At 37.9% G+C, this 25,511-nt stretch overlaps 1 protein-coding gene across 1 annotated transcript in view; it reads right to left on the bottom strand.

The window, feature by feature from the left end:
* Positions 1–9,955: 9,955 nt before the first annotated feature.
* The window catches only part of wdr44 (WD repeat domain 44), a 126,512-nt gene continuing 110,956 nt past the window's right edge, over positions 9,956–25,511 (bottom strand). Inside the window, exons 15-20 of the mRNA XM_039766510.1 lie at positions 19,370–19,561; positions 17,844–17,945; positions 17,622–17,737; positions 17,407–17,534; positions 13,070–13,204; positions 9,956–10,935 (exon numbers count right to left, since the gene is read on the bottom strand). Coding sequence (XP_039622444.1) covers positions 10,847–10,935; positions 13,070–13,204; positions 17,407–17,534; positions 17,622–17,737; positions 17,844–17,945; positions 19,370–19,561 — 762 coding nt within the window. The 3' untranslated portion in view covers positions 9,956–10,846. The remainder of the gene's footprint in view (positions 10,936–13,069; positions 13,205–17,406; positions 17,535–17,621; positions 17,738–17,843; positions 17,946–19,369; positions 19,562–25,511) is intronic.

The raw sequence follows: 25,511 nt of genomic DNA, 5'->3' as shown, positions 1-25,511 counted from the left end.
TCACTACGAAAGACGTGTGTGCGTGTGGCACTGCCACATAAATACTATTTGATTTTGCTTTTGTCTCTTACCCATCCTCAATGTCAACCCTGTAGCTGCCTATGCACCCTTAATATGGTGGTGAGGGGGGTAAGAAAAAAAAATTCAGGCACATCGGGCAGACGGTTATAAAGAAGACCTGGATGGTTGGCGTGGTCTGTTGCTGTGGTTTCCAAGGATTGTCATGGAGAAAGGATGCCAGGATACAGTTAAAAAAAGCAGTGAAAGGCAAGAAGGAGAGAAAAGAAAGAAAAGAGAAAAGGTTTTCAAGACACACTGGTAAAGGGGATAAAAAGCGACTAACGTTGACTTTCCATGGTCAGAGACAGGATTGCCTCGTATGACTTATCTAATACAGTTATTTTCAGCTTGTTACTCACGGTTATTGTGCCGAGATTGTGTAATTTATATTAAGTATCATATCAGTATCGCAGGAAGGGGTCAGAGGGTGTTTTGAGGTTGACCTGCTCTCCAACTCACATACGCCTTCTTTGGTGGGGACGTGTAGCGACTTTGGTTGGGAGAATTCGAAGCGTTATATGTGTATGGAGCAGTCCACTCTGCTCACACTCAACCACAGCCACAGCAGTTGGTGTGAATTCCACCGAAGATGTAGAAGCTTACACAAATGTGACTTGCACTTGGTGAGATGGCGCATGCTGCACTTTAAAATTGTTTCGCCATTTGCATTCCCCTCACTTCTCATTCAGCCCAAGCAGACACACTCAGCTTTATGGTAGATGCATGTTGTACGTTCACACACCGGGCTACCATACATTTGCCTATCCTGCTCAATTTATGCCACAGCTGCACTGACTACACGTCCGTCTCGGACAAGATATGATCTGTCCTGACGCCTCTGCAAGTTCACCAATATGGTAAAATTGCTAGGGAGTCTTCAGGTTATTTTTTGTCCCGAAGACAACACACAGCTAATTCTTACTTATTCATAAAATGAAAGTGTTAGTGAAGCAGACAAACAAAAAGAACACAGACACTTCTGACACATTACAACAACTCTCTATTATAATAAAAAAATTCCTGGGACGAGACGAGACTTTTTCAGAGAGAAACTTTCATGTCCTGCGAGACAAGACTTTGTGCCAAGAGATTTAACCATGCCTGGGGCTGGAAATAAAAGACAAAGAGTAGATGACAAAGTAGAATGTCGTAAAGAATTCAAAACCGTTGGCGTGATACTCATGCAGAGCAGGTTAGAGATAATGAAAATACTAAAATTTGAAAGTCTCAAAAAATGATAGTAAAGATCCCATTAGCGCAGACAAACGGAAATTAGTACGGAACGAAAAACAGTGAAAAGAGATTGGATATATTGTTCGGATTTAAACTTTAAGTTGGAGACTTGTAGATCGTCTAATTCATGTTGCCATCAGGGAAAAGTTGTGTTTCTTCCCAATGAAGATGCATATCCACGAGAATTAAAAGATTTGTTTTTTGGTGAAAGTGAAATCCACATACGTGAGCGGCAGAGACGTGAAGTGGCTGGCATGTAGTGCGGCCCGGGGGATGTTGGTGAGCGAAGTGAGCAGGGGGCAAAGCCCCCTAGTACTATTTAAAAAAAATGTCGGGTCCCCAACCTAATAGCACATCATTAACTGCAATCAAGCACTTTCTGTAGCTCTGAATGAGATTTCTACACCTCCTGACTAGCAATGTGGCCCACTCTGCACCAGTTCTCTTAGGTGTGATGGGCTTTTCTCCCAACTGAAACTTAAGACACATTTTAGTAAACTCCAGTCTGGCTTTCAGATGTGGGGTCTTCCTGGATCTTCTACTGTAGAGTCGATTAGATGGTACGACTGGAAAATGTTTTAACCTCATCTTGGAGGTCAGCTTCAATTGCTCTTGATGTTTTTCATGATTTTTTTTGTCCACCATTTAAACTATCCTTCCATTTTATCTGGGTTTAGTTTTCCTCTTGCTGCCACATCCAGGTGTAGTATAGTGGGTCCACAGCTCAGGAAATAAATAAATAATGCCGGCTTGATCTCCGTGGGTGTGTGCTCACACAGCTGCAGGAGAGGTTGGTGAAGTAATTGAAGTGATACGCAGCTACACGTGATGGTGCGGTTTGTCTTCATTGCTTCATTGGTCTCCTGCAGTGTGCGATTGAAGCACTATGCCGAAGGAGGTATATAAGAGGGACCCAGCACAAGAAAAGCAGGAGAGAAATGAAAAAAACGAGAAAGAAAAGAAAGAACAGAGCTGTGAGAACAGTATTGGGGGCATGGCAGGACGAGCGCGCCAGCCAGCCAGCCAGAGCAGTGAAGGGCAACACAGGTATGAGCCCTGCGGAGGAGCAAAGGATCTGTGCTCTACCTTCTACACTGAATATTGGTGAGGAGTGGGTGCGATCGAAAGGGAGTCCTACCCCAGGGATCTGAGGTACGCCAGGGGAGCAAGAAGGAAGATGGGAGGACAACCAGCCTCGAGGGGCTTGGCTGACGCCATTCAAGGCAACTATGACAGGGGTACAGAAAGTGAGGACCACTGCAGGTAGTGTCTCTGCCAGATGAGTGAGCAATGGGTGAGCTGGGAAGAAGAAGAGGGAGTAGCACTGGGCTCGTCTGACAGTGCAATAAGGACCTGGTGACTGGTGGTTTACTCTTGTTTTTAATTCTGATTTTTCACCTCACAGATTGTCACCTGTTTTTAAGGATTATTTATTTATTGAAGATCCTCACCTTTTGGTCACTGTTTATTTTTTTGCTGGTTTTAATAAAAGCGCCAAGGCACTTTTGGACCTACCCCTTGCTTTGTTTGTGTCTTGTGTCCTCATCTGCTTGCTCATCCCTCGAGTATGTTATCAGCAGTAGTGGGTTCAAGAGGCTCCCTGGATGCAACCGGTAGCATGGAGCCAACCCGCAACTGTCACACCAGGATGTTCAGCTACAGCCGCGTTGGGCCTAAAACTTCTTCATCACATGACGGATGCTCTTTGGTGATGGTCTTGTAGCTTTTAAATTCTTCCTTTGCTCCTCAGGCAACTCTTTGCTTTTCCTATTCTTGCTCACGTTCAGCGCGATGCACCCAATGACACAATACAGCTGACTGATTATAAGATTGAAGGCACCTCTGATACTTATTAAGAGGAATTAAGTCTACTTGAGCTGTCACTACCATCCAACTATGTATTTTAACTTCGATTTTGTCCGTGTCATTTTCATTTGTTTTCCTGTTTAAAATGTTAAGTCCTAAATCAAAAGTAAAGTGCCTGTGAATGAGGAATGTAGAATGGTGGATGCCAATTACTTTTGTCAGTTTCAGCTTTTTTTTTTTTTAATAGTGGAAAGCTACCAATACTTTTGACTGCATTTGTAGGCACTATATAAAATAGGGGCTAGTCCTTAGAGCAGCGATGACTGAGAATACGTACCGCATATAAAATAATTATTGTGTATTCATACAGCTGTTTGCACCCCGTACATCTTGGAGAACACAGGGGAGTTATTAAGATTAAATAACAGACCTCCGATCTCCATTTACCACACTAATGGACTGATGGACTCAGTAATGTTATGATCAAGTAGAATTTGAAAGATTTCGGTGTTGAAAAACAACAGGAATAAAAATAATACTGCCAAAATAAAGTCAGAGGTCTGGTTGGGGTTAGGAATGCAAAAGAAAGACCAATCTTCAAAACAAAAGCACCAAACCAGAAACACCATTGCAAAAAAAAAAAAGGATTTAATGTAACCTCGTCTTTGCTTCTAATTCATGCTAAAGTAGCTGTCTTCAATTTACTTTTTTGAGAGAGATTCAATGAGTGGGTAACAAGTTACTGTGAGCCGCCATCTTATATAGGTGGAGCACTATAATACAGTATAGCACATCACTTCCATACTTTACGGACTAAGTGTGGTATGCATTACAAGTGCAATTAATTCAAGTTGTGACACTGTTGCGAATTATAATTACAAGCAAACAAGTGGACATTTGGTCCTCAGATAAAGATGGTTCACATAGAGCAAGCAGAATGTTTCCATTTTAGCCACACATTCTTTTGTTTTCAGAATGAAAAAGTACAGTGAGAGCATACCACTGATGTGACCTGCATAAGTGGTGCACTTCAAGCAAACACTGATGTAAGGATAAGAATCAATGTTTGAATACAATAGGCGGAAGCTGTTCTTTTCCTTTTTGCCATGAGACCCCCTCAAAATCGAGGTTCCAGCCCCATAAATTTGTGAGCAACCGTCAGATGCCACGTGCTTGATGCTTATTGGATGCCGCATCTGCTTTTCTTCTTCTTCCTACCATGTAATTGGCTTCTGCAATTTGCTTCATGCTCACCAGATATTGCTGCTCTTTTTTCTCTCTCTGCCATGTCACCTTCTCTATTGGTCTGCCAGTGCATTTTGCCATTAGAAAGACGTAAACCTCAATAACTTTGCAGGGGTTGAGAGTACCAGAAGATTGTGTGAAGCTGATGCCATGGTGGTCCTTGTTCATGTGTGATTTGCCTCATGCTCAGTGCACAACAGATGCTGTAGCAGTCTTTGTTCACATACGTTTTGCTTCATGCTCATTGCACAGCTGATGCCAGGGCTCTCCATCTTCTTCTTATCCCATAAGCAGCTTCTGCAATTTGCTTCATGCTCAGCAGATGTTACTGCTCTTCTTTTTGTCTCTGCCATTCTACTTTCTCCATCAGCTTACCTTTGCTGTTTTCCATTAAAAAAAACCAAAATGTAATAGTTATGTGGGAGTTGCAGTTTGCTGAATTTTGTGCTTCACCAGCTTCAATCATATCGAATAATTTTATTTTACAATGTTAAATCAAGGTTCTGTCTCCAGTGAGTAATCATGTAACAGACGGACAAAACCCTTAGCATTTTATATACAGAGATTGGGTTAGGTTGTCTTTCTCTTTCTGCACATACTCTTCTGATAGTCTTGGACATTGCCTTTTTGTCCTGTGTTCTGATGCAGCCATAATACTATAGTAGCCACACCAAGATGATCATGTAGTGCTGCTACAAGTACTTGGGGGTCCACATCGCTGACAGGCTGGACTGATCTCTCGAACACTGAGGAGCTATATAAGAAAGGGCAGAGCAGGCTCTTTTTCCTTAGGAGTCTGCGTAACTTTAATGTGGGTAGTGATATCCTTCACATCTTCCTCAAATCTGTGATAGCCAGTGCGATTTTCTATGCTGTGTTGTGCTGGGCTGATAACATCACTTCAAGAGAGGCCTACTGAAACAACACACTAATTAAAAGGGCAAGCTCAGTTATCAGACACACTCTGGATCCCGTGGAGGTTGTAGTGAAGGAGAGAATTAAAACAAAACTGAGTGCCATTAGTGACATTGCTGCACATCCTTTCTCTGACACACTAACACTGAGGACTTTCACACAATGAGTAATTCAGCAGAAGTGTGTCAAGAAATGCTGCGCGAGTCTCCTTTACACCTACAGCAATACGCCTGTATAATGCCTCATTGTGACTGCTCTTTTATCTTTAGCCAAGTTTAAATTATCTTTAGTCAAGTTAGATTTTTTTTGTGAATTCTTGAGCATGGTTGTTGTTATAATATTTCTGTATTTCTTAAGCTTCTGTAAAAACCAAATTCCCCCATTGGTACACATAAAGCACTAACTTACTCTTACTTTCACTTAATATCTGTTCAGAAATGTCCTGAGTGAAACCATTCATCCATGCTAGTCACTGATCACTCCGGGATTTCCAGGAAGAAAGACCAGATAAGAATCCAAAAATAATTTTTAGAGATACAAACACATAGCTCTTTACACTTTGATGTCTGATCACAATCTGGTATGGTGCTGTGCCTCAGGCAAGGAGCAAGTTTCTTTTTCAGTGTACAACAGACATCTTTTGTACCCTTCTGAAAAGGTATATGTTCACATCGTTCACAAACAGCAATAAAATAGTTTAACTCTGAATGAAACTTTAAAAAACTCACACACTTGATAAGATTCTTGTATGTTTTAAGATTCTCGTATGTTTGTGGGTTGAAAGCCCCTGTGCCGTCTGGCAGAGCCACTGCTGTACGAAGGGTTTAACAGCTGCTGCAAGTTCAGCCAGAGTCACAGCCCAGTTTATCACTCTTTTAATATATAAAATGGGACATTAGAAAAAATGAGCCTCTCTCTCTGTTTGCGAGGTTCAAAAATACCCATGATTCCTTATTGCTTCATCTTCTATGTATTGCACTACAGGATGAGCATTCATTGGTTGTCCTCTCTCATGCATGCAGAGCTACCTCTACAACCGTTAATTCAAAAATACCAAGACTGGCCTACAATTGCGTCACTGTTACAGTTTGCTGACTAAGGTGTTGAGAATATTAAGTCTTAATGCATTTTTAGCCACAGACTTAATGTATGAATGATGTCATGTTTAATTATTATGCTAGCATAACTGAAGTGCTCCTTTGTAACTGAGTGAACCTTCACTAATCCATCCTATCAATTTTTACAAACACTCAAAACGAAGGGCCTCCTGTATTATGATATAGGAGTCCCCCAAAGTATGAAAATCCCAAAATATCCCAAAAGTGCTCGCTAGAGGGGAAAATCTCATCAGGAAACCAAGGATAGTATCAAGTTATACCTGCATTTTTTATCACTCTTTATTATTTCTTTTTATCAGTATGCTGCTGCTGGAGTATGTGAATTTCCCCTTGGGGATTAATAAAGTATCTATCCATCCATCCATCTTATTCTATTCTATTTAGAGGGCAATGTGGAATCTTTATTATTCAAAAGCTATATAGAATAAAACAAGCTCCAAGGAGTATGAGGGCACAGAAGGAAATAACTTCAAAAAAGGCAATACCAAAAGCAAACAAAGTCCAAATCACAAATCTAAAAAGTGGTCGAAATACAGAGCAAAGAGGTGAAAAAATACAGAAATTCACAAAGCACAAGAAATAGTCACCAGTCCAAGAACTTTCAAATAATCAGCAGTGAACTGTAGGTTGCCCCCACCTATATAGGGCTGAGGATGGCCACTTGTGATGATAGGCAGATGGTCCTGCCTCTAAGGGAACCACACACAGAACACAAGCATATGGGATAAAGCAAGTAAGAAACAAAAGTAACATTAATGTAAATCACAGACTCAACAATGAACATAAAAGACAAGAACGTGAACCCCAGCTGACATACACCGTTCCTGAAATGGGTCTATGAAAGCAGAGTCTCATTTTATTAAGAAACTAGCAAAATACCCGCGCTTCACAGCGGTGAAGTACTGCATTCAAATTTTTATTAAGAAGAAAATTAAACCTTTTTAAACTGTGGGACAATATGCCAATAATTATTTGTTAAGGATCTCTTTGTATACCATGTTGTCAGTTCGGCCCTCTGGTTGTAACATGACCAAGCTGTGCGCTGAGCTTACTCTTGAGCATGTAACTTACAGTTGGCCATGTGAACAGTAATCTTGTCTCAAATCTCACAGCTTGGATAGCTGCTGTCATAATCGGTTTGAGTTTCATGGTTTGTTTCAATTACGACAGTATTTGCAGGATTTGTTGTGTTGAAGTGACATTTGGCATCTGTCAAGCGTTGTAAGCACACAACCGGTTTCACCGATAAAATCACATCCAGCTTTTGAGAGTTTAAACATTCATAAACATCAAAGTGTCCACTACTGAAATCGTCACCTGTGAATCTAAGATGTTTAAGAGGCATTGGCGGTTGTCGAAAGGTGTAAAATATTTGGCCATTTTGGTACACTTGAAAGCGACAACCGAACAATTCAGCGGCAGCCATCAACTCACATGCAGAACCATAGGTGAAGGGCTCAAGCATTGCACTCTTATAGTGCTCCTGTTTAGTATAATTATCTCCTGTACCGTCATCAGTCCACACCTTGAACCTGTTCCAGTCATTCAATGCATAAGACAGAATGTTCCTCCGGATATCGAGAGTGAGCCTGATATGGCCGTGCAATATGTAACAAAGAGAATGGAAAAGGTAGGTGGTATCTCCAGGCATGGAAACCACTCGGTAAGTGACAGTTCTTTGATCGATAGAATTTCTTGAAGATGGGCCCATAAGTAACAAAGACTGTTGAAAAGTTCAATATGGCGGCCGACAGTGGCATCATACTACCGAAATAAGTACGTACATTGGTTTCAGTTAGTGGAGGGAAGCCGCCTACCAAATTTCGAGAAGATGGGGCCATAAATAAGAAAGTTGAACATGGTGGACGTTGTTGACCGTTATGACCATTACGAGTAGAATTTCGAAATGAAACCTGCTTAACTTTTGTAAGTAAGCTGTAAGGAATGAGCCTTGCAAATTTCAGCCTTCTACCTATATGGGAAGTTGGAGAATTAGTGATGTTGGAAAATTCAATATGGCGGCTGACAGTGGCGTCATACCACGAAATAAGCACGTACATTGGTTTCGGTTAGCTAAGGGAAGCCACCTACCAAATTTCGTGAAGATGGGGCCGTAAATAAGAAAGTACAACATGGCGGACGTTGTTGACCATTATGACCGTTACGCGGACAATTTCGAAATGAAACCTGCTTAATTGTTGTAAGTAAGCTGTAAGGAATGAGCCTGCCAAATTTCAGCCTTCTACCTACACGGGAAGTTGGAGAATTAGTGATGTTGGAAAGTTCAATATGGCGGCTGACAGTGGCATCATACCACCGAAATAAGTATGTACATTGGTTTCGGTTAGCGCAGGGAAGCCGCCTACCAAATTTCGTGAAGATAGGGCCATGAATAAAAAAGTTTAATATGGCAGACGTTGTCGACCGTTATGCGTAAAATTTCGAAATGAAACCTGCTTAACTTTTTTAAGTAAGCTGTAAGGAATGGGCCTGCCAAATTTCAGCCTTCTACCTACACGGGCAGTTGGAGAATTAGTGACGTTTGGAAAATTCAATATGGCGGCCGACAATGGCGTCATACCACCGAAATAAGTACGTACATCGGTTTTGGTTAGTGCAGGGAAGCCGCCTACCAAATTTCGTGAAGATGGGGCCATGAATAAGAAAGTTCAATATGGCGGACGTTGTTGACCGTTACGCGTAGAATTTCGAAATGAAACCTGCTTAACTTTTGTAAGTAAGCTGTAAGGAACGGGCCTGCCAAATTTCAGCCTTCTACCTACACGGGAAGTTGGAGAATTAGTGACGTGTGGAAAATTCAATATGGCGGCCGACAATGGCGTCATACCACCGAAATAAGTACGTACATCGGTTTTGGCTAGCGCCGGGAAGCCACCTACCAAATTTCGTGAAGATGGGGTCAGCCTTCTACCTACATGGGAAGTTTGAAAATTGGTGACATTGGAAAATTCAATATGGCGGCCGACAATGGTGTCATACCACAGAAATAAGTACGTACTTCGGTTTTGGTTAGTGCAGGGAAGCCGCCTACTAAATTTCGTGAAGATGGGGCCATAAATAAGAAAGTTCAACATGGCGGACGTTGTCGACGTTATGACCGTTACGTAGAATTTGAAATGAAACCTGCTTAACTTTTGTAAGTAAGCTGTAAGGAATGAGCCTGCCAAATTTCAGCCTCCTACCTACATGGGAACTTGGAGAATTTGTGATAAGTGAGTCAGTGAGTGAGTGAGGGCTTTGCCTTTTATTAGTATAGATGACTTCACCAGTAGAGCAGTGCATCTGCAAGAAAACACCACATATCATTAGGTCCTGTAATTCTGTTTGTTTTTAGGATTCATTCTTTATGATTGGGATTGATTTTTGTAATCTGTTTCACCTTTTTTAAACAATGTCCTGATAATAGTTTAGCAGAATACATCACACGTTCTGTTCAAAATGGCTGAACTTTATCTTCTTTTCCAAAAATGACAGGAGGCCAAGTAACAGAGTGGCTGTCGATGAAGTAAGAGAGCTGATGCATTACAGGGAATGACTACACACACTTTGTTCTTGTGAAGACCAATTTTATTTACTTTTTACAATTTCTAAACTTTAACTTCTTAACCATCAATAACACATTTTAGGTAATCCACCTAAAAAAGTTATATCATTAGTATTTAATAGTTAGATATTTACAAAAGCTTTCATTGGCAAAGCTCCACTGGAAATAAATGATCAATTTCTTGTTCACAAAGAAAAATTAAAAATGAATTTTACACTTTTTTAAATAAACACTTTAAACCTAATAAAATTCTACAACTTATTTATTTTCTGGTAATTTAACTGCTGTAACAGAAAAACAAGGAGCCCAATACTGCTTGCTTAAACAAACAAAAAAAAAGTGAAAGGTCAGTGAACTCTGCATTTTAATGCTTGCCGCAGGAATTGTCTTGAATCTTTTACAATCTTTCCCATTTAACCTGGTGGACATGTAATTACTGTCAATCCATTCTTGAAATGATTCTTCAAATTTCCAATCTGAAGAATGTGCTCTGTAGCTTTGATTATATATTCTCATTTCTGTCCGGAGCGCATCCCTGGCTATTATACTCATCTTTAAGCAGAAAAGGCACAGTGCTGTGCAGGAATTTAAAGTTTCTGTCATGCTTCAATCCTGACCCAATGAAAAGAAATGAAATATTTATGTATCTATGGACCTAGCTAGGCATAGCATCTACTCCCTTAAGTACGTACCCTGCAATATTCCTTTTGTGTATACTTAAACAAGCACAACTGTGTGACAATCATGACCCTCAACCACTTTATTTGTATTTTAACAAATGCCTTTTCAATGTATTAGTAATCCGATACATCTACTGAAAACATGGCGTTGCTGCTCCACATACATAAACGAACAACAGGTTGTTTTCTCCAAAGAGAAATGCTGAAGTAGGCACTCGTCCACCTCAGTTCTTTTTTCTGTTGATGAAAACTTTTATTGCACCAGTGAAATCAGCAGACAGAAGTACTTCAGTGTGATCTGTTTTCAGGGCCCCTGAAAAATGAATATGCAATAAATTAAATTTTTTCCTTATAAATACCAACCACATAACATACAAATATTCTTCATATGAATATTTATTATAATTTGCCTTACAATCTACAAACACAGCATCCTACATAAATATGTTAGCAGAGTAAAACTTAAAATATATTGTTGTCTGCATGGTGCCTAAAAGACAAAACCCCACTTTAAACAAATTTATCACTAATTCACAGCTAAGAAAGATTAACAGGAACAAATAAAGCTGCCTTTGATTTGGGTAATTAATGTACCCTGAACAGATTATGCAGTTAATTCATACCAAACAGGGCAAAGTCGAACATTTAAATCATACAAACCCCAACTGCTGAGAACTCAATGGTAAAAGGCCACAATTACGAAAATGGCAATAACAAAGGACTTCACGGTTTTATGACATGGATCTCAGATGTGGGAGAGGTTTTAAAATCATTCTGTCGTGAATCCAGAGATTGAATTTACAATTATACGTATATACATAATCTTTGGGTTATGGAGTTTATTACTTTAGTTTCATATTACTAATACTTTATGTATTATGTATGTAATATTCAACTGTTTATTATTTTCCATTCTGCCACAACACCATCTTTGTTTTGAGATGTGATTCGCTGTTTCGAAGTTCAGTTGTCATTTGGATCACAGCCTCCACATACCAATTGCATCAGATGGCAAGAAAGAAGTTTCTCTTAACAATTTCCCAAAGGATAACAGCAGGAAGAACTTGACTTTGCTACAATTCAGGGGCACACTGAGCTCCTGAGAATCCTGCTGTAAAGATAAGGTTACTCAGTTCAGTTGTGAGCTGAGATGAAAAGTTATGGCAGCAATGGGACAGCAACCCATCCAGGGCTTTGCTCGTTTCTACATGGTAATGAGCTGCATGAAATATTAATGTTCTCATATTTTTACAGATCTTTAGTAGGAAGTGATACACACACTAATATATCTTACAAAATATGTAAATGTACAGGGAAAGCTGTCAAGGTTTAATTTTAGAAAGCTTAATATAAATGATAAACTTTGTATTATTAATTTGTAAACATTATTGTATTGCCTGTGTTTTTTAAATTTTTTTACACTCTAGAGATATAAATGCTCCCTAACATGAAACTGTATAATAATTATAATAATAATAATAATAATACAACATTTTATTTATTTGTAGGCGCCTTTTTAAACACTCAAGGACACATAACAATAGATAAAACACAGATTATAAACAAAACTAAAATAGAAAAATTAAAATCAGACAGAGCAATTGTAATCAAAGTGAAAAAGCAGTCTTGAAAAAATGAGTTGAAAAGTAAAAAAGATTCAATATTTCTAAGCTCAGGTGGTAGTGAGTTCCAGAGCTGGGGAGCAGAGCAACTGAATGCTGTGCTCCCCATAGTGGTAAGATGGACGAAGGGGACAGTCAAGTGGATGGAGGAAGAGGATCAAAGAGTACAGGAGGGAATGGCAACATGGAGGAGGTCAGACAGATAAGGTGGGGCAAGGTTGTGGAGAGCCTTAAAAGTTAACAGAAGAATTTTGAATTGAATGCGGAACTTAACTGGAAGCCAATGAAGCTGCTGCAAAACAGGAGTGATATGGTGAATAGAGGGGGTTCTAGTAGTGATGCGGGCGGGCAGCTGAATTCTGGACCAGTTGAATCTTATAAAGAGATTAGCGAGAAAGATCAAAGAAAAGGGAATTGCAATAATCCAGATGAGACGTGACAAGGCTATGAACAAGGATAGCAGTGGTGTGGGGAGTGAGTGAGGGAGGGGCGAATACGATTAATGTTACACAGGTGGAAATATGCAGACCGGGAGATGTTATTGATGTGGGACTGAAAGGATAAAGTGCTGCCAAGGATGACACTGCAGTTTAAGCTAACACTAACATTATAACTTCAATTTCTACCAAAAGTCATTTTAACAATGCCCAATAAGTTTAAAAAATGCTTATATAAATGTTTTTGCAATACATTTTTTCTTAATCTAATTCAGGTCCTAAATCCAAATTGTTCTATTTATAGGACAATAACAATTGTAATGGAATACAAAAGATTTTCTTGATCATATAAGGTCAGACAAGACTTCCTTCTTCATTATTAACTTACCTGAAGGGATATTGTCTAGTCCTGAAGTTTCACTTTTCTTTACTTCTAGTTCTGATTTTTCTACATTTGATTCAGGAAAGACAATTAAACTTGGGTTTGGTGCAAAGATAGCTGATGTGACAACTGCATTGTGAGCTAAAGATTGAAAAAGAAATAAAAACATATGAAAATTAGAACAACCGTCTACGATAAAGTATCTTTCATTATGCAAATACACATCAGCATTCTCAGGCCACCAGCCAGAATCTATAATAGCAGTCTCTTTTTCACAACATAAAACAAAATTAAAAGAAAAAAAATTAACATATCTTATTACTCTTTCAGTGGAATACTAATTATAGAGTAACAGGACAGCTTAGCGCATAGACCTATCTAAAACTTTGGTGTGGAGAATGCACTTGGTTACTAGCAAAGTTTAGGTTCATTTCAATGAACATGACATTGGGTCAGAATCAGAGAAGAGGAAAACATAAACTTTACTTAACATTACTTGCAAAAATAAGCCTTCATGAAGAACAATGGTCCTCAGAAATAAATAAAGTAAGAATTTAGCTGATCCAGGACAAATGGCCACCTTTCCCCTCCTAATCATTCTACAGTGCAATTTGATTAACTACTGCTGTTGCTGTCATTATTACTGAAGCCATCAGTAAGCAAGGGCATGAAGTTTAAATATGTTAGTTTATTCAGGTATTGACCCAGAAGCATATGTCCAGAAAATAACCTATCACGGAATGTTGCACTGTAATGCACTTGTGATACAAAATGGTAACACAGAAGTTAAACTCAATTTCAGCACAGATGTCATTGCTTACCCACAATGACTCAAAACAGTTTACACTTGTTTCTAATGATATGACATAACCAACTCAATAGAATATAAGCCAGTGCAGAAGTGACACAGGTTAGTTGAATGTTGATATCAATGATGGAAGGAAAAAATCTAGGAGGCAGAGAAGGAACAGTCCATGTAAAAGGTGGTGGATGAGGAGAAGGATAAGGAAGAGCAAGACCAAGAACAGGAATTTCAGATAAATTCAAGCCAACTGTGCTAAACCACGCCTGTTCATGGAATGACAATGAGGGAAGCAGGATTAAGTATGCAACCAAATCTAAGTAGATTCTCTGTGGCCACCATAATCAGGAGATTCAGAGATGAGAATGTGTAATTATTTCTTGTGGTCACTGAAAGTTCAAAGTATGCAGATGTATGCATCACCATGTCAATGAAAAGGGGATGGGTGAAAAAATTCAAGTCCAGTACTGTTTTTACAGTATGTACACTTTTGTAACTACATGTTTCCTTTTTGTAGGATTACCTGACCAAACAAGTGAGGTTGGAATGAATCCTATGTTCTCCCAAAAGCAAGGGGCTCTGACATGGTTATTCACAATAGTGCTAATAGACTGCATGACATACAGCATTGAGTTATTGAGGATGATGCAATTTTGAAGGAATCAGCAGTGTCAGCCTTTCTACCATTCACTGTATCCTATAACACTACAGGGTATGCATGATGCAAATGTACAAAATACCCATTAATCGCAACTCAAAAAGGGTGAAAAATGAACAATTTCATAGACAATCTAAATTACAAGTATTTTATGTGTAAATAACTATATTAAAACAGACACTTTCAGTACTAATGCTTACAGCACAATAATATACTAGATACCACTGCCACGCTGCATTATATTGTATGTACTTTATATAAATCAGAATTGCACACACTCAATAGCAGACGTAAGTTTTCCTACAGCAATTACTCAGCAACTTCTTTTCTATTTTTGTGCATAGAAAGTGCTTGAATTGGACTCTGTGGAAAGGCGCAATGAATACATTTTTGTGACTGAAGCTGGGTTCACTGTGATGGAGAGTGGAAGAACAGACAGAAACATAATTGGCCAATGTGCAACTGTCAAAGTCACTGGACGGTGTGTTGGCAACATGACACTCAGTGCATCCGTAAGTAACCATGGGGTTCTCCACTGTCATGCTACCATACAAAACCGAACAGCATTCAACATTTCTGGGTGGTCTTTGGAATGTCTTGTTTGGGTGTGAGCATCATAAGGATCAGTGTCATAGTTTGGGACATCACTTTTTGCCATGGTGTGCAGATAGAGGACTGGGTCAGCATCAACCAGCAATTCATAAATGTTTGTTTTTCAACATATTCCCTTTTCCTAAGCCCAATAGAAGAGCGCTGTCTGAAGGTCGAAAGTCTACGACCAAAAACTCTATACCAGAGTAAATCTTCAAGAAGCAATAGAATTGGCATGTTTTGACCTAGGTGAAGAGTCTTGTTATAGCTGGATCTGGCATACCTGATGGTTTCTCACCTATTGCCAGGCTAAGGAGAAAATTACCTGTCATGTGAAAGAGACATGATGTTGAAGCAGAATGAATTTCCTTGTTGACTTTGATTTTATAGTTAAATAATCTTCGATTGCCGTTAATTTTATTGATTTGAACTCGTGTGTGTAAAACGCCCAGTGACCTGGACAAAGTCACCTGGACAAAGCTGGCGGCACTGTAAGGATTATGTTATTTGATTTCTCCAGCGCCTTCAATACCATCAAGCCCTCTCTTTTAAAGGGCAAACTCAGATATAGGCAGGTGGATGAGTCCACGTGTCCTGGAGAGTCAGTATCTGTCAGACAGACCTCAGCTTGTAAGACTCAAGGAATGTGTTTCTGATATGGATGTGAGCAACAATGGAGCACCACAAGGAACAGTCCGGTTTCTGTTTCTTTTCACTCTGTACACCTCCCGACTACAAATATAACACCAGGTCATGGCGCTTGCAGAAATTCTCAGATGATTCTTCACTTATGGGGTGTACTGATAAAAAGGATGGGACAGAGTATAGGAGTCAGGTGGATAAGTTTGTTTCTTAGTGCAAAGAGAACTGTCTGCATCGTAAAATCAGCATAACCAAAGAACTGGTTATTGACTTTCGTTGCATGAAAAAGCCTCTATGTCCAGTCACTATTCAAGGAGAGGCTGTAGAAGTGGTCTACTCCAACAAGTACTTGGAGTCCACATTAATGACAGCTTGGACTGGTCTTGGAACACAGGGGAACTATATAAGAAATGGCAGAACAGGGTCTTTATCCTTAAGGGAACGGACATCCATCACATCTTCTACAAATCTGTGATAGCCAGTACAATTTTATACGCTGTGGTGTGCTGGACTGATAACATTACAAGAGAAGCCCACCAGATTAAGAAGCTAATTAAAAGGGCAAGCTCAGTTATAAGATGCACTGGAGGTAGTAGTGAAGGACAAAATCAAAACAAAACTGAGTGCTATCATGAGCAATACTGCACATCCTCTCTCTGACACGCTAACACTAAGCACTTTCAGCCAATTGTGTCAAGAAATGCTATGGGGGCTCCTTTATACCAACAGCAATATGTCTGCATAATGTCTCACTGTGACTGCAACAGCGAAGTAAGAACTTTTCTTTCTTTTTAACTTTCTTGCTTTATAGCGATTCTGGTGTGTGTTCAGACCAAACTGTTATGTATTTATCTACCTATTTATGTATTTAAAGAACTACTGTAAAAAGCCAAATTTTCCCCTGGGAAGAAATACATTTCCATCCATCCATCCATCCTCCACAGTATGCACGTATCTGAGATGCACCTACCTGTGTATCCGATACCTGCAGTCAATGTAAACTATTGAGGCTGCAATATTTATCCCTTAACCAGCCAAAAACACAAACACTAGACATAAGTACTGTACCTATCAATAATTATATACCTCAATTTTTAATATCAGGATTTATCAGTAAAGTGTTGTCTATTGCATGGTCTGCATCCAATAAACTTTCCATAATGTATGTATTTTACATTTACACTTTACTTTTATGTTTACATATGTAAACATCCTACATAGATATTCATATCATGTATAATTACGTATATCCCTAAATCTAATGACTCATTACTATAGAAGAGCAGCATTTTATAATGAGAAAGTTTTCCAAAGGATGAATTAATATAGATACTGTAAGTCCAAAAACACTCTTAAAGACAGTATATGAAAACAGTATAGTGAAGCTGAATTTTTTCAGAACTATACTTCTTAAATTACTGCACATGAATTAATGAGTTAACTTCTTCGCTTATATTTCTCAGATATACCAAATATACTGAATATATTGTATTCATTTTATAAATTCCCTATCTCAGATGTTTGTTTTCAGGACATTCTATTACATCCAAATTTTGTTATTTCAAACTCAATGACTGAGCTAACCTAAAACAAACATGAAACTAACTTTTTTTCTAAATCAGTGGTAAATTGACATGACTAACTGGTTACCTTTAATTCCTTCCCAAAAGTCATTGCGGTCTCTCCTCACAGATGTAAACTTGCTCAAATCATGGTATGTGCTCCAGATGTAAACATATTTGTCTTCAGAGCCACTCATAATATAGGAGTAATCATGACTAAAACCAAAAGAAAGAGAAAGAGGAAGAAATATTAAGTCAAATTTCCAGTAAACTACCAATAAGAGGCAATTATGAATTCTGTACCTGAAGCTGGCTTTAATCTGACTGCTGCTATTGACATATCCTTTGTACTTCATTGATAAAGATAAATCCCTCAAATCATACAGTCGGATTCTTGAATCATTTGAGGTCACTAATATCTAGAAGTAGCCAAGACAATAAAATGGATGAGAAACACCGATGTTGTTAGAACAAGGTGTTCACTTGTTAAATGTAATATATCAGCAGATGTTCTTCAACACACACCTTGTTCTCTCCAGGCAATGGTTCAATGCCAGTAATTTTTCGACCCACTCTGTTTCTGCCTCTTGTTGATCGCACGTGAATTTGGGTGTGGTATTTCAGATGCTACAAAAAAGACACATTAAGACTTAAATATGTTTTTGGTGGAGAAAAATAAATAATTTTTTTATTGTAATGGGGGATAGTAATAATAATGAGTTACATTTATTGAGTGACTTTCATAGTAAGCTAGTTAAAGATATTTTAAAATTGCAAGCAAGAATCAAAGCACACAACAATTTTAGAAGATTTAAAATATACAGTAAACCAGTGACAAAGAGGGAAAAAAGTGTAACAGTTAACTAGCGAAAAACATTTCATATGTGTGGTCAAAGCCAAACACTGATAACAAAAATACATGGTGCCCATAAATCATTACCCTAATTGAAGTATGCCATCACATTCTTGAGGAAAATCTAATATTTGCTTTTTGCAGGTATTTATGGTTTCTCACAGAGTTTTAGTGTGGTACATTTGATTAATCTATCTGTTAATAGTAGAAATACTCTATAACAACTGTTAAAAATAACATCAATCACCAAACAGAAACACAAGAGCATCCTGCCCTTTCATCATAATCATCAGTTTAATGGTCATTTTCCAGTTTTACCCTGTTGTACCCATATTGTTTTCCCTACACTTTTTGTGGTCCTGGGCATCCTTTGTAATGAGGCCCATATGTTTCATAATATTTGAAACAACCTCCAACTAGGTCTTCTTTAGATTGCCCTGGGACGTATCCCTTACACCTCCTTTGTCCTCTCATGCTGCAACATTCCACCTGATCACTCTCATTTCTGTTCTTTCCAGCATTTCTTCATATTTCGTATTCACATGTTGCCTCAATAGAGCAGACTACTTTACTTCTCACATACAGTACAGGCCAAAAGTTTGGACACGCCTCCTCATTCAATGTGTTTTCTTTATTTTCATGACCATTTACATTGGTAGATTCTCACTGAAGGCATCAAAACTATGAATGAACACATGTGGAGTTATGTACTTAACTAAAAAAGGTGAAATAACTGAAAACATGTTTTATATTCTAGTTTCTTCAAAATAGCCACCCTTTGCTCTGATTACTGCTTTGCACACTCTTGGCATTCTCTCGATGAGCTTCAACAGGTTTTATTTCAGGTGACTACCTGTTGAAGCTCATAATATAATTTAGGAACAATTTACTCTGAAAATAGACATGTTTACTTGTAATGATGCAACTGTCATTACTAAATGGAAAGAAAGCTAATTTACAGACATGGCTACAGTGGGAAATTGAATGTGCTACAATTTTTTGCCTTTTAATAAATGATAAATATAATTAAAAGTTTGTCTTCAGTGTAATGAAGGTAAATGTAGACATATACAGCCATATTGTGTGTCTTATTGCAACTTGAATTTTATTTTATGTGTGTATTGCACTTTATTTCTTTTGGTCACAAGGTAAAAAATATATACTGACTAGAAAAAAGTTTCTTGCATAGTTATGTTACCTCTGTATCATAAAATATGCATCTTCCGTCGTATGTACCAATAACTGCATACTTTCCATTCTGGCAGAAATTTGCTGCTGTGATCAGACGAGTTTGTCCATCCACTTCATTCCAAAGTGCCACCTTTTTATCAGGAATGTTCCATAGCCGTAGCTTACCATCCAGAGATCCACTTAAAAAGTACCTGTCATCCTACAAAAAGAAAAAAAGAAAAGAGTCACATACTACAATATAAACAAACATTCCACATCAGACTTAATAGTAAAACTAAAAACGCTAGTCCTGAAAAAAAAATAATTTTTTATGGCAAGTCTGTGAGCTCTGTAAAAGGTGACATATGTAAACCATACATACACTCACCTAAAGGATTATTAGGAACACCTGTTCAATTTCTCATTAATGCAATTATCTAATCAGCCAATCACATGGCAGTTGCTTCAATGCATTTAGGGGTGTGGTCCTGGTCAAGACAATCTCCTGAAATCCAAACAATGTCAGAATGGGAAAGAACGGTGATTTAAGCAATTTTGAGCGTGGCATGGTTGTTGGTGCCAGACGGGCCGGTCTGAGTATTTCACAATCTGCTCAGTTACTGGGATTTTCACGCACAACCATTTCTAGGGTTTACAAAGAATGGTGTGAAAAGGGAAAAACATCCAGTATGCGGCAGTCCTGTGGGCGAAAATGCCTTGTTGATGCTAGAGATCAGAGGAGAATGGGCCGACTGATTCAAGCTGATAGAAGAGCAACTTTGACTGAAATAACCACTCGTTACAACCGAGGTATGCAGCAAAGCATTTGTGAAGCCACAACACGCACAACCTTGAGGCGGATGGGCTACAACAGCAGAAGACCCCACCGGGTACCACTCACTTCCACTACAAATAGGGAAAAGTGGCTACAATTTGCACGAGCTCACCAAAATTGGACAGTTGAAGACTGGAAAAATGTTGCCTGGTCTGATGAGTCTCGATTTCTGTTGCGACATTCAAATGGTAGAGTCAGAATTTGGCGTAAACAGAATGAGAACATGGATCCATCATGCCTTGTTACCACTGTGCAGGCTGGTGGTGGTGGTGTAATGGTGTGGGGATGTTTTCTTGGCACACTTTAGGCCCCTTAGTGCCAACTGGGCATCATTTAAATGCCACGGGCTACCTGAGCATTGTTTCTGACCATGTCCATCCCTTCATGACCACCATGTACCCATCCTCTGATGGCTACTTCCAGCAGGATAATGCACCATGTCACAAAGCTTGAATCATTTCAAATTGGTTTCTTGAACATGACAATGAGTTGACTGTACTAAAATGGCCCCCACAGTCACCAGATCTCAACCCAATAGAGCATCTTTGGGATGTGGTGGAACGGGAGCTTCGTGCCCTGGATGTGCATCCCACAAATCTCCATCAACTGCAAGATGCTATCCTATCAATATGGGCCAACATTTCTAAAGAATGCTTTCAGCACCTTGTTGAATCAATGCCACGTATAATTAAGGCAGTTCTGAAGGCGAAAGGGGGTCAAACACCGTATTAGTATTGTGTTCCTAATAATCCTTTAGGTGAGTGTACATAAAAATTAATTAAAATAAAAAATACAGTAATGGAAAGAAAACTTTAAAACCCATAAAGTCATGCACATCTTCCTGTTCAGTCATGCTTCTTGTTTTTTTTGGCCTCTGCTCTTTAGTAATTTCAGTTTCATCCTCTCAAACCCACTTAATCCAGTTTAAGGCTGAGGGGAGAAATGCTTATTGCTCAGAACTAATGCTGGCCATTTAAGGAGCATGTTCACATGCACACACCTACAGTACAATGGACCAATGAATACTTTTTCCTTTACATTTACCGAGCTACTTTAGTGTACCTCTTCAACATCTGGCAAATCTCCTCCGGCTCCTCTCTAACTTTCAGACCCACTGTTGTTGAAGTCTTTTCAAACTGACGAAGGGAAACCTGTTGCACTAAGACAAGGGATTCATGCATGTGCTTGTATTTACATCAGTAATAATTGAGATGTTGTATGTTAAGTGTTAAGTTAACTGGCAACATATTCCATCCTGATCTTGGCAACTGGCTGTATTTTGATTTTCAAAAACAACTTTTCGGTAAGGAAACTAGCTCCGTATAATTAATATGCCATTACATACCTGAACTGTCTGAAGTAAGGCAACAAAACATATGCTGATAAAAGCAAGCTCAGATGGTACAATAACCACAGATTTAAAATGCAGAGAAAATGTGTATTTTCAAGCCTGACTTGTCAAAGGGGCATTTCATGTAATGTTGTATCATTGTTGCTTTGGATATAAACTTGATGCATTAGGATTAAAAGTTAAGACGGAAGTAAAAAAACTTAGGGGTAACTGTTGACTGTAACCTGAATTTTAAATCGCATATTCATCCGACCACTAGGACAGCATTTTTTCATTGAAGAAACATAGCAAAAGATGTTGAAAGATGCTGAGAAATTAATTCATGATTTTGTTTTCAGTCACCTAGATTACTGTAACGCACTCCTCTCAGGACTACCCAAAAAAGAGATAAATCATTTCCAACGAGTGCAGAATGCAGCTGCTAGAATCCTAACCAAAAAAAAAAAAATCCGAACACATTTCTCCAGTTTTGATGTCACTACGCTGGTTACCTGTGTCTTTCAGAATTGACTTTAAAATTCTGCTTATGGTTTATAAAGCCTTAAATAATCTCACTCTATCTTATATATCGGAATGTCTGACACCTTATATCCGAAATCATAACCTTAGATCCTCAAATGAGTGTCTCCTTACAATTCCAAAAGCTAAACTTAAAAGAAGTGGTGAGGCGGCCTTCTGCTGTTATACACCTAAAATCTGGAATAGCCTGCCAATAGGAATTCACCAGGCTAATACAGTAGAACACTTTAAAACACTGCTGAAAACACATTACTTTAACATGGCCTTCTCATAACTTTACTTTAACTTAATCCTGATACTCTGTATGTTCAATTCATCATAATAACTATTCACGGTGGCTCTAAAATCCGTACTGACCTCTACTATCTCTTCTGTTTCTTTTTCCGGTTTCTTTGTGGTGGCCTGTGCCACCACCACCTACTCAAAGCATCATGATGCTCCAACATTGATGGACTAAAAGCCAGAAGTCCACGTGACCATCATCATCAAGTCCTTCCGTGAGAACCCTAAATACAAAGAGGACTGTTTCATTTACGTTAGGTAGATTATGTTGGGCGGTCTAATGGTCTGGAATCCCTGCAGATTTTATTTTTTTCTCCAACCGTCTGGAGTTTTTTTTTTTTTCTGTCCACCCTGGCCATTGGACCTTACTCTTATTCTATGTTAATTAATGTTGACTTATTTTATTTTCTTACAGTGTCTTTTATTTTTCTATTCTTCATTATGTAAAGCACTTTGAGCTACATTTTTTTTGTATGAAAATGTGCTATATAAATAAATGTTGTTGACTTTATTTATAAGTCAGATTTTTATTAGAGTTGCATTTTTTTTTCTTGCAGCGTCAGTAACACAAATATGAGATTAGGAGAATAATGGTTAAGACAGGATACCATTCAAATGACCTTCTTTACTTTAAACTTTATTTTTTTCTTTAGTAACCATAAAACCTCAAATAAAATGTTACAAGTATTCAATCGTTTCAAACTTGGAAGAGGTTGGATCATAGGATAAAAATATATATTAAAATATATCGTATATTTTTGTTCAGCTTTTTTCTTTGTAGTATGTTTAGTGACAGTATTTATTTGTATGTATGAATGACTACTTGTCCAAAAATTTAAAAAAGACACGTATGAATCATACAATAATAATAACCATCAACCGAGATTAAAAGAAATGCAGTGACTAAATCTTCTGAGCATTTTGTTATCATAGAGGTACTGTAACATTTTGATAACAAGAAAAACAATTTGCACCTTTACATAGTAGTCATATGTTATAGCCCTTTTTTTGGTAACTAATCTGAAATTGGCGTTAAGCACTACCCTGAATGCACATGGAGAATAAAGACCTTTCTATACAACCTATGTTTGCTGTTATACAGACAAACTATCACATTTTTGCCTTTATTTAAGTTCAAAGTATCATATCTTTATAGTGTTTCTAGGAAAATAAGTAACATTCTAAATCTCAAAATTATGCCAGTGAATACATCTTTTCCATTTTGCGCTAACCAATGATTTTAGAAGAACTAATATGAATTAACTACAACAAAGGATAAGATGACACACACTTCTGTGCTTGGGCAACACAAGAGAACAGCTGAGCATACAAGAAGTGATAATCCACGTTAAATTCAGATTCAATACCTTTACAAACCCTTCATGAGAACTTTGAAATTAGATTCATCAATAAATAGTTTTCACTTAAATATATGAAAGTATCCTAACAACACAGGCTCGGTATGCTTACTTAATGACAAATTAATACATTAAATCTTTGACCACTTCTCTGACAGAAATTTTAACTTTTCTAATATTAAATATGAAATAGTTTTCACATTTTTACAGTGGGTGAGTTAAGATTTTTGTGACAAAAAAGAAACATACAATTAAACTTCACTAGTTAAGTTAGTTTCATCCAGTAATACACCGAATACTGCACTTTTTTTTTTATATATGTATTGATTTTAATTACAGATAACAATTCATACAATAAAGTCAAATTTAAATCAAATCAAAGTTCAGCCCCACCCAAGAGAAAGAGAGAGGAGCCAACAACCAAAACTACTCTATAAAAGAAGTAAGAAAAGGTATGTTTTTCCCTGAAATGGAAGCTTTTTCTAAATTGTTATTGATTAGATCCTGCCATATTTTTAAAAAAGTTTTGAACAGATCATCTAGAAGTACAGAACACCGGTTACCCACTGACTTACGAGTGGTAGAGTATGATTCTTATAGTGGAGCAGATCAGTCTATGTGCTAGTAGTGTAGTAAAGAAAATTCCAGTTTGTTTGTCCTTCCTCACTTTAAGCCCAACTGGGAGTACACCAAACAGAGCTACAGTATTAATGGTTTAGGAGGGATAGTGAAACCAAGGCTGTCTGATAGGCATGCAAAGATGTTTGTCCAAAATGTTGTTAATTTGGTGCATGCCACACCGAATATGTTCCAAGTATTATCTAACAGGTCTGAATGTAGGACAAAAACACAGGTCTGACCAAGGCGAGTGCCTAACAACATCACTGGCAATTGTGGTCTTGGACTGAGTACCTTTCAGAAAACCTAAGTTGAGGTAATTATGAGCTGTGTATGATATTTAGATGTGTACTGAATCTTGTCATCAGCCAATTTCCATTCCTTACCTAAAACTCTCATTGAAAGACTGTATATTTTACTCCCTTATTTCTCCACTTCTGATTTTCTTTTTTCTTTCATTTTCACTCTCTTGCAGCTTCTCAATCAGAATATTCTAGTTCATGTAGGTAAAGAGAAGCAGAAACTCTAAATGTTTCCTCACGTTTACAGTCAGATTATAAATGGTATAAAACTGGCGCTTATTTGTCTAAATGTAGAGAAAATTAACATGTCAACAGAAAAAAAATAGCAAGAGTCCTTAAATCTTTATTAAAGTATAATTGGAACAACATGCACCTGTAGATAGATAGATAGATAGATAGATAGATAGATAGATAGATAGATAGATAGATAGATAGATAGATAGATAGATAGATAGATAGATAGATAGATAGATAGATAGATAGATAGATAGATAGATAGATAGATAGATAGATAGATAGATAGATAGATAGATAGACAACTTTATTAATCCCAAGGGGAAATTCACATAATCCAGCAGCAGTATACTGATACAAAGAAACAATATTAAATTAAATAGTAATAAAAATGAAAAAAATTAAAATAAAAATATTAAAATAAAAAAAGGATGCAGCTCTGTGAGAAGGAGAATGAAGGCAGCACATGTTTCATTTAAATAGAGTATACAAAAATGAGTTATATTCTTAGGAAAACTATATGAATACGCACTTTTACAGTTTCATAACATGTTCTTTACTTAACTTTCCAGGGTGGCTTCACACAGCTTTTCTAGACTGCTACCCGGCTATGCAGATCAAGATGTTAATTTTGGTAGTATTAATTCTCTCAGGTAGTTTAAAGAGGAGAG

Source organism: Polypterus senegalus, chromosome 10 (assembly GCF_016835505.1).
Source record: "Polypterus senegalus isolate Bchr_013 chromosome 10, ASM1683550v1, whole genome shotgun sequence".
Taxonomy (NCBI): Eukaryota; Metazoa; Chordata; class Cladistia; order Polypteriformes; family Polypteridae; genus Polypterus; species Polypterus senegalus.
This window is presented reverse-complemented; position numbering and strand designations above follow the sequence as displayed.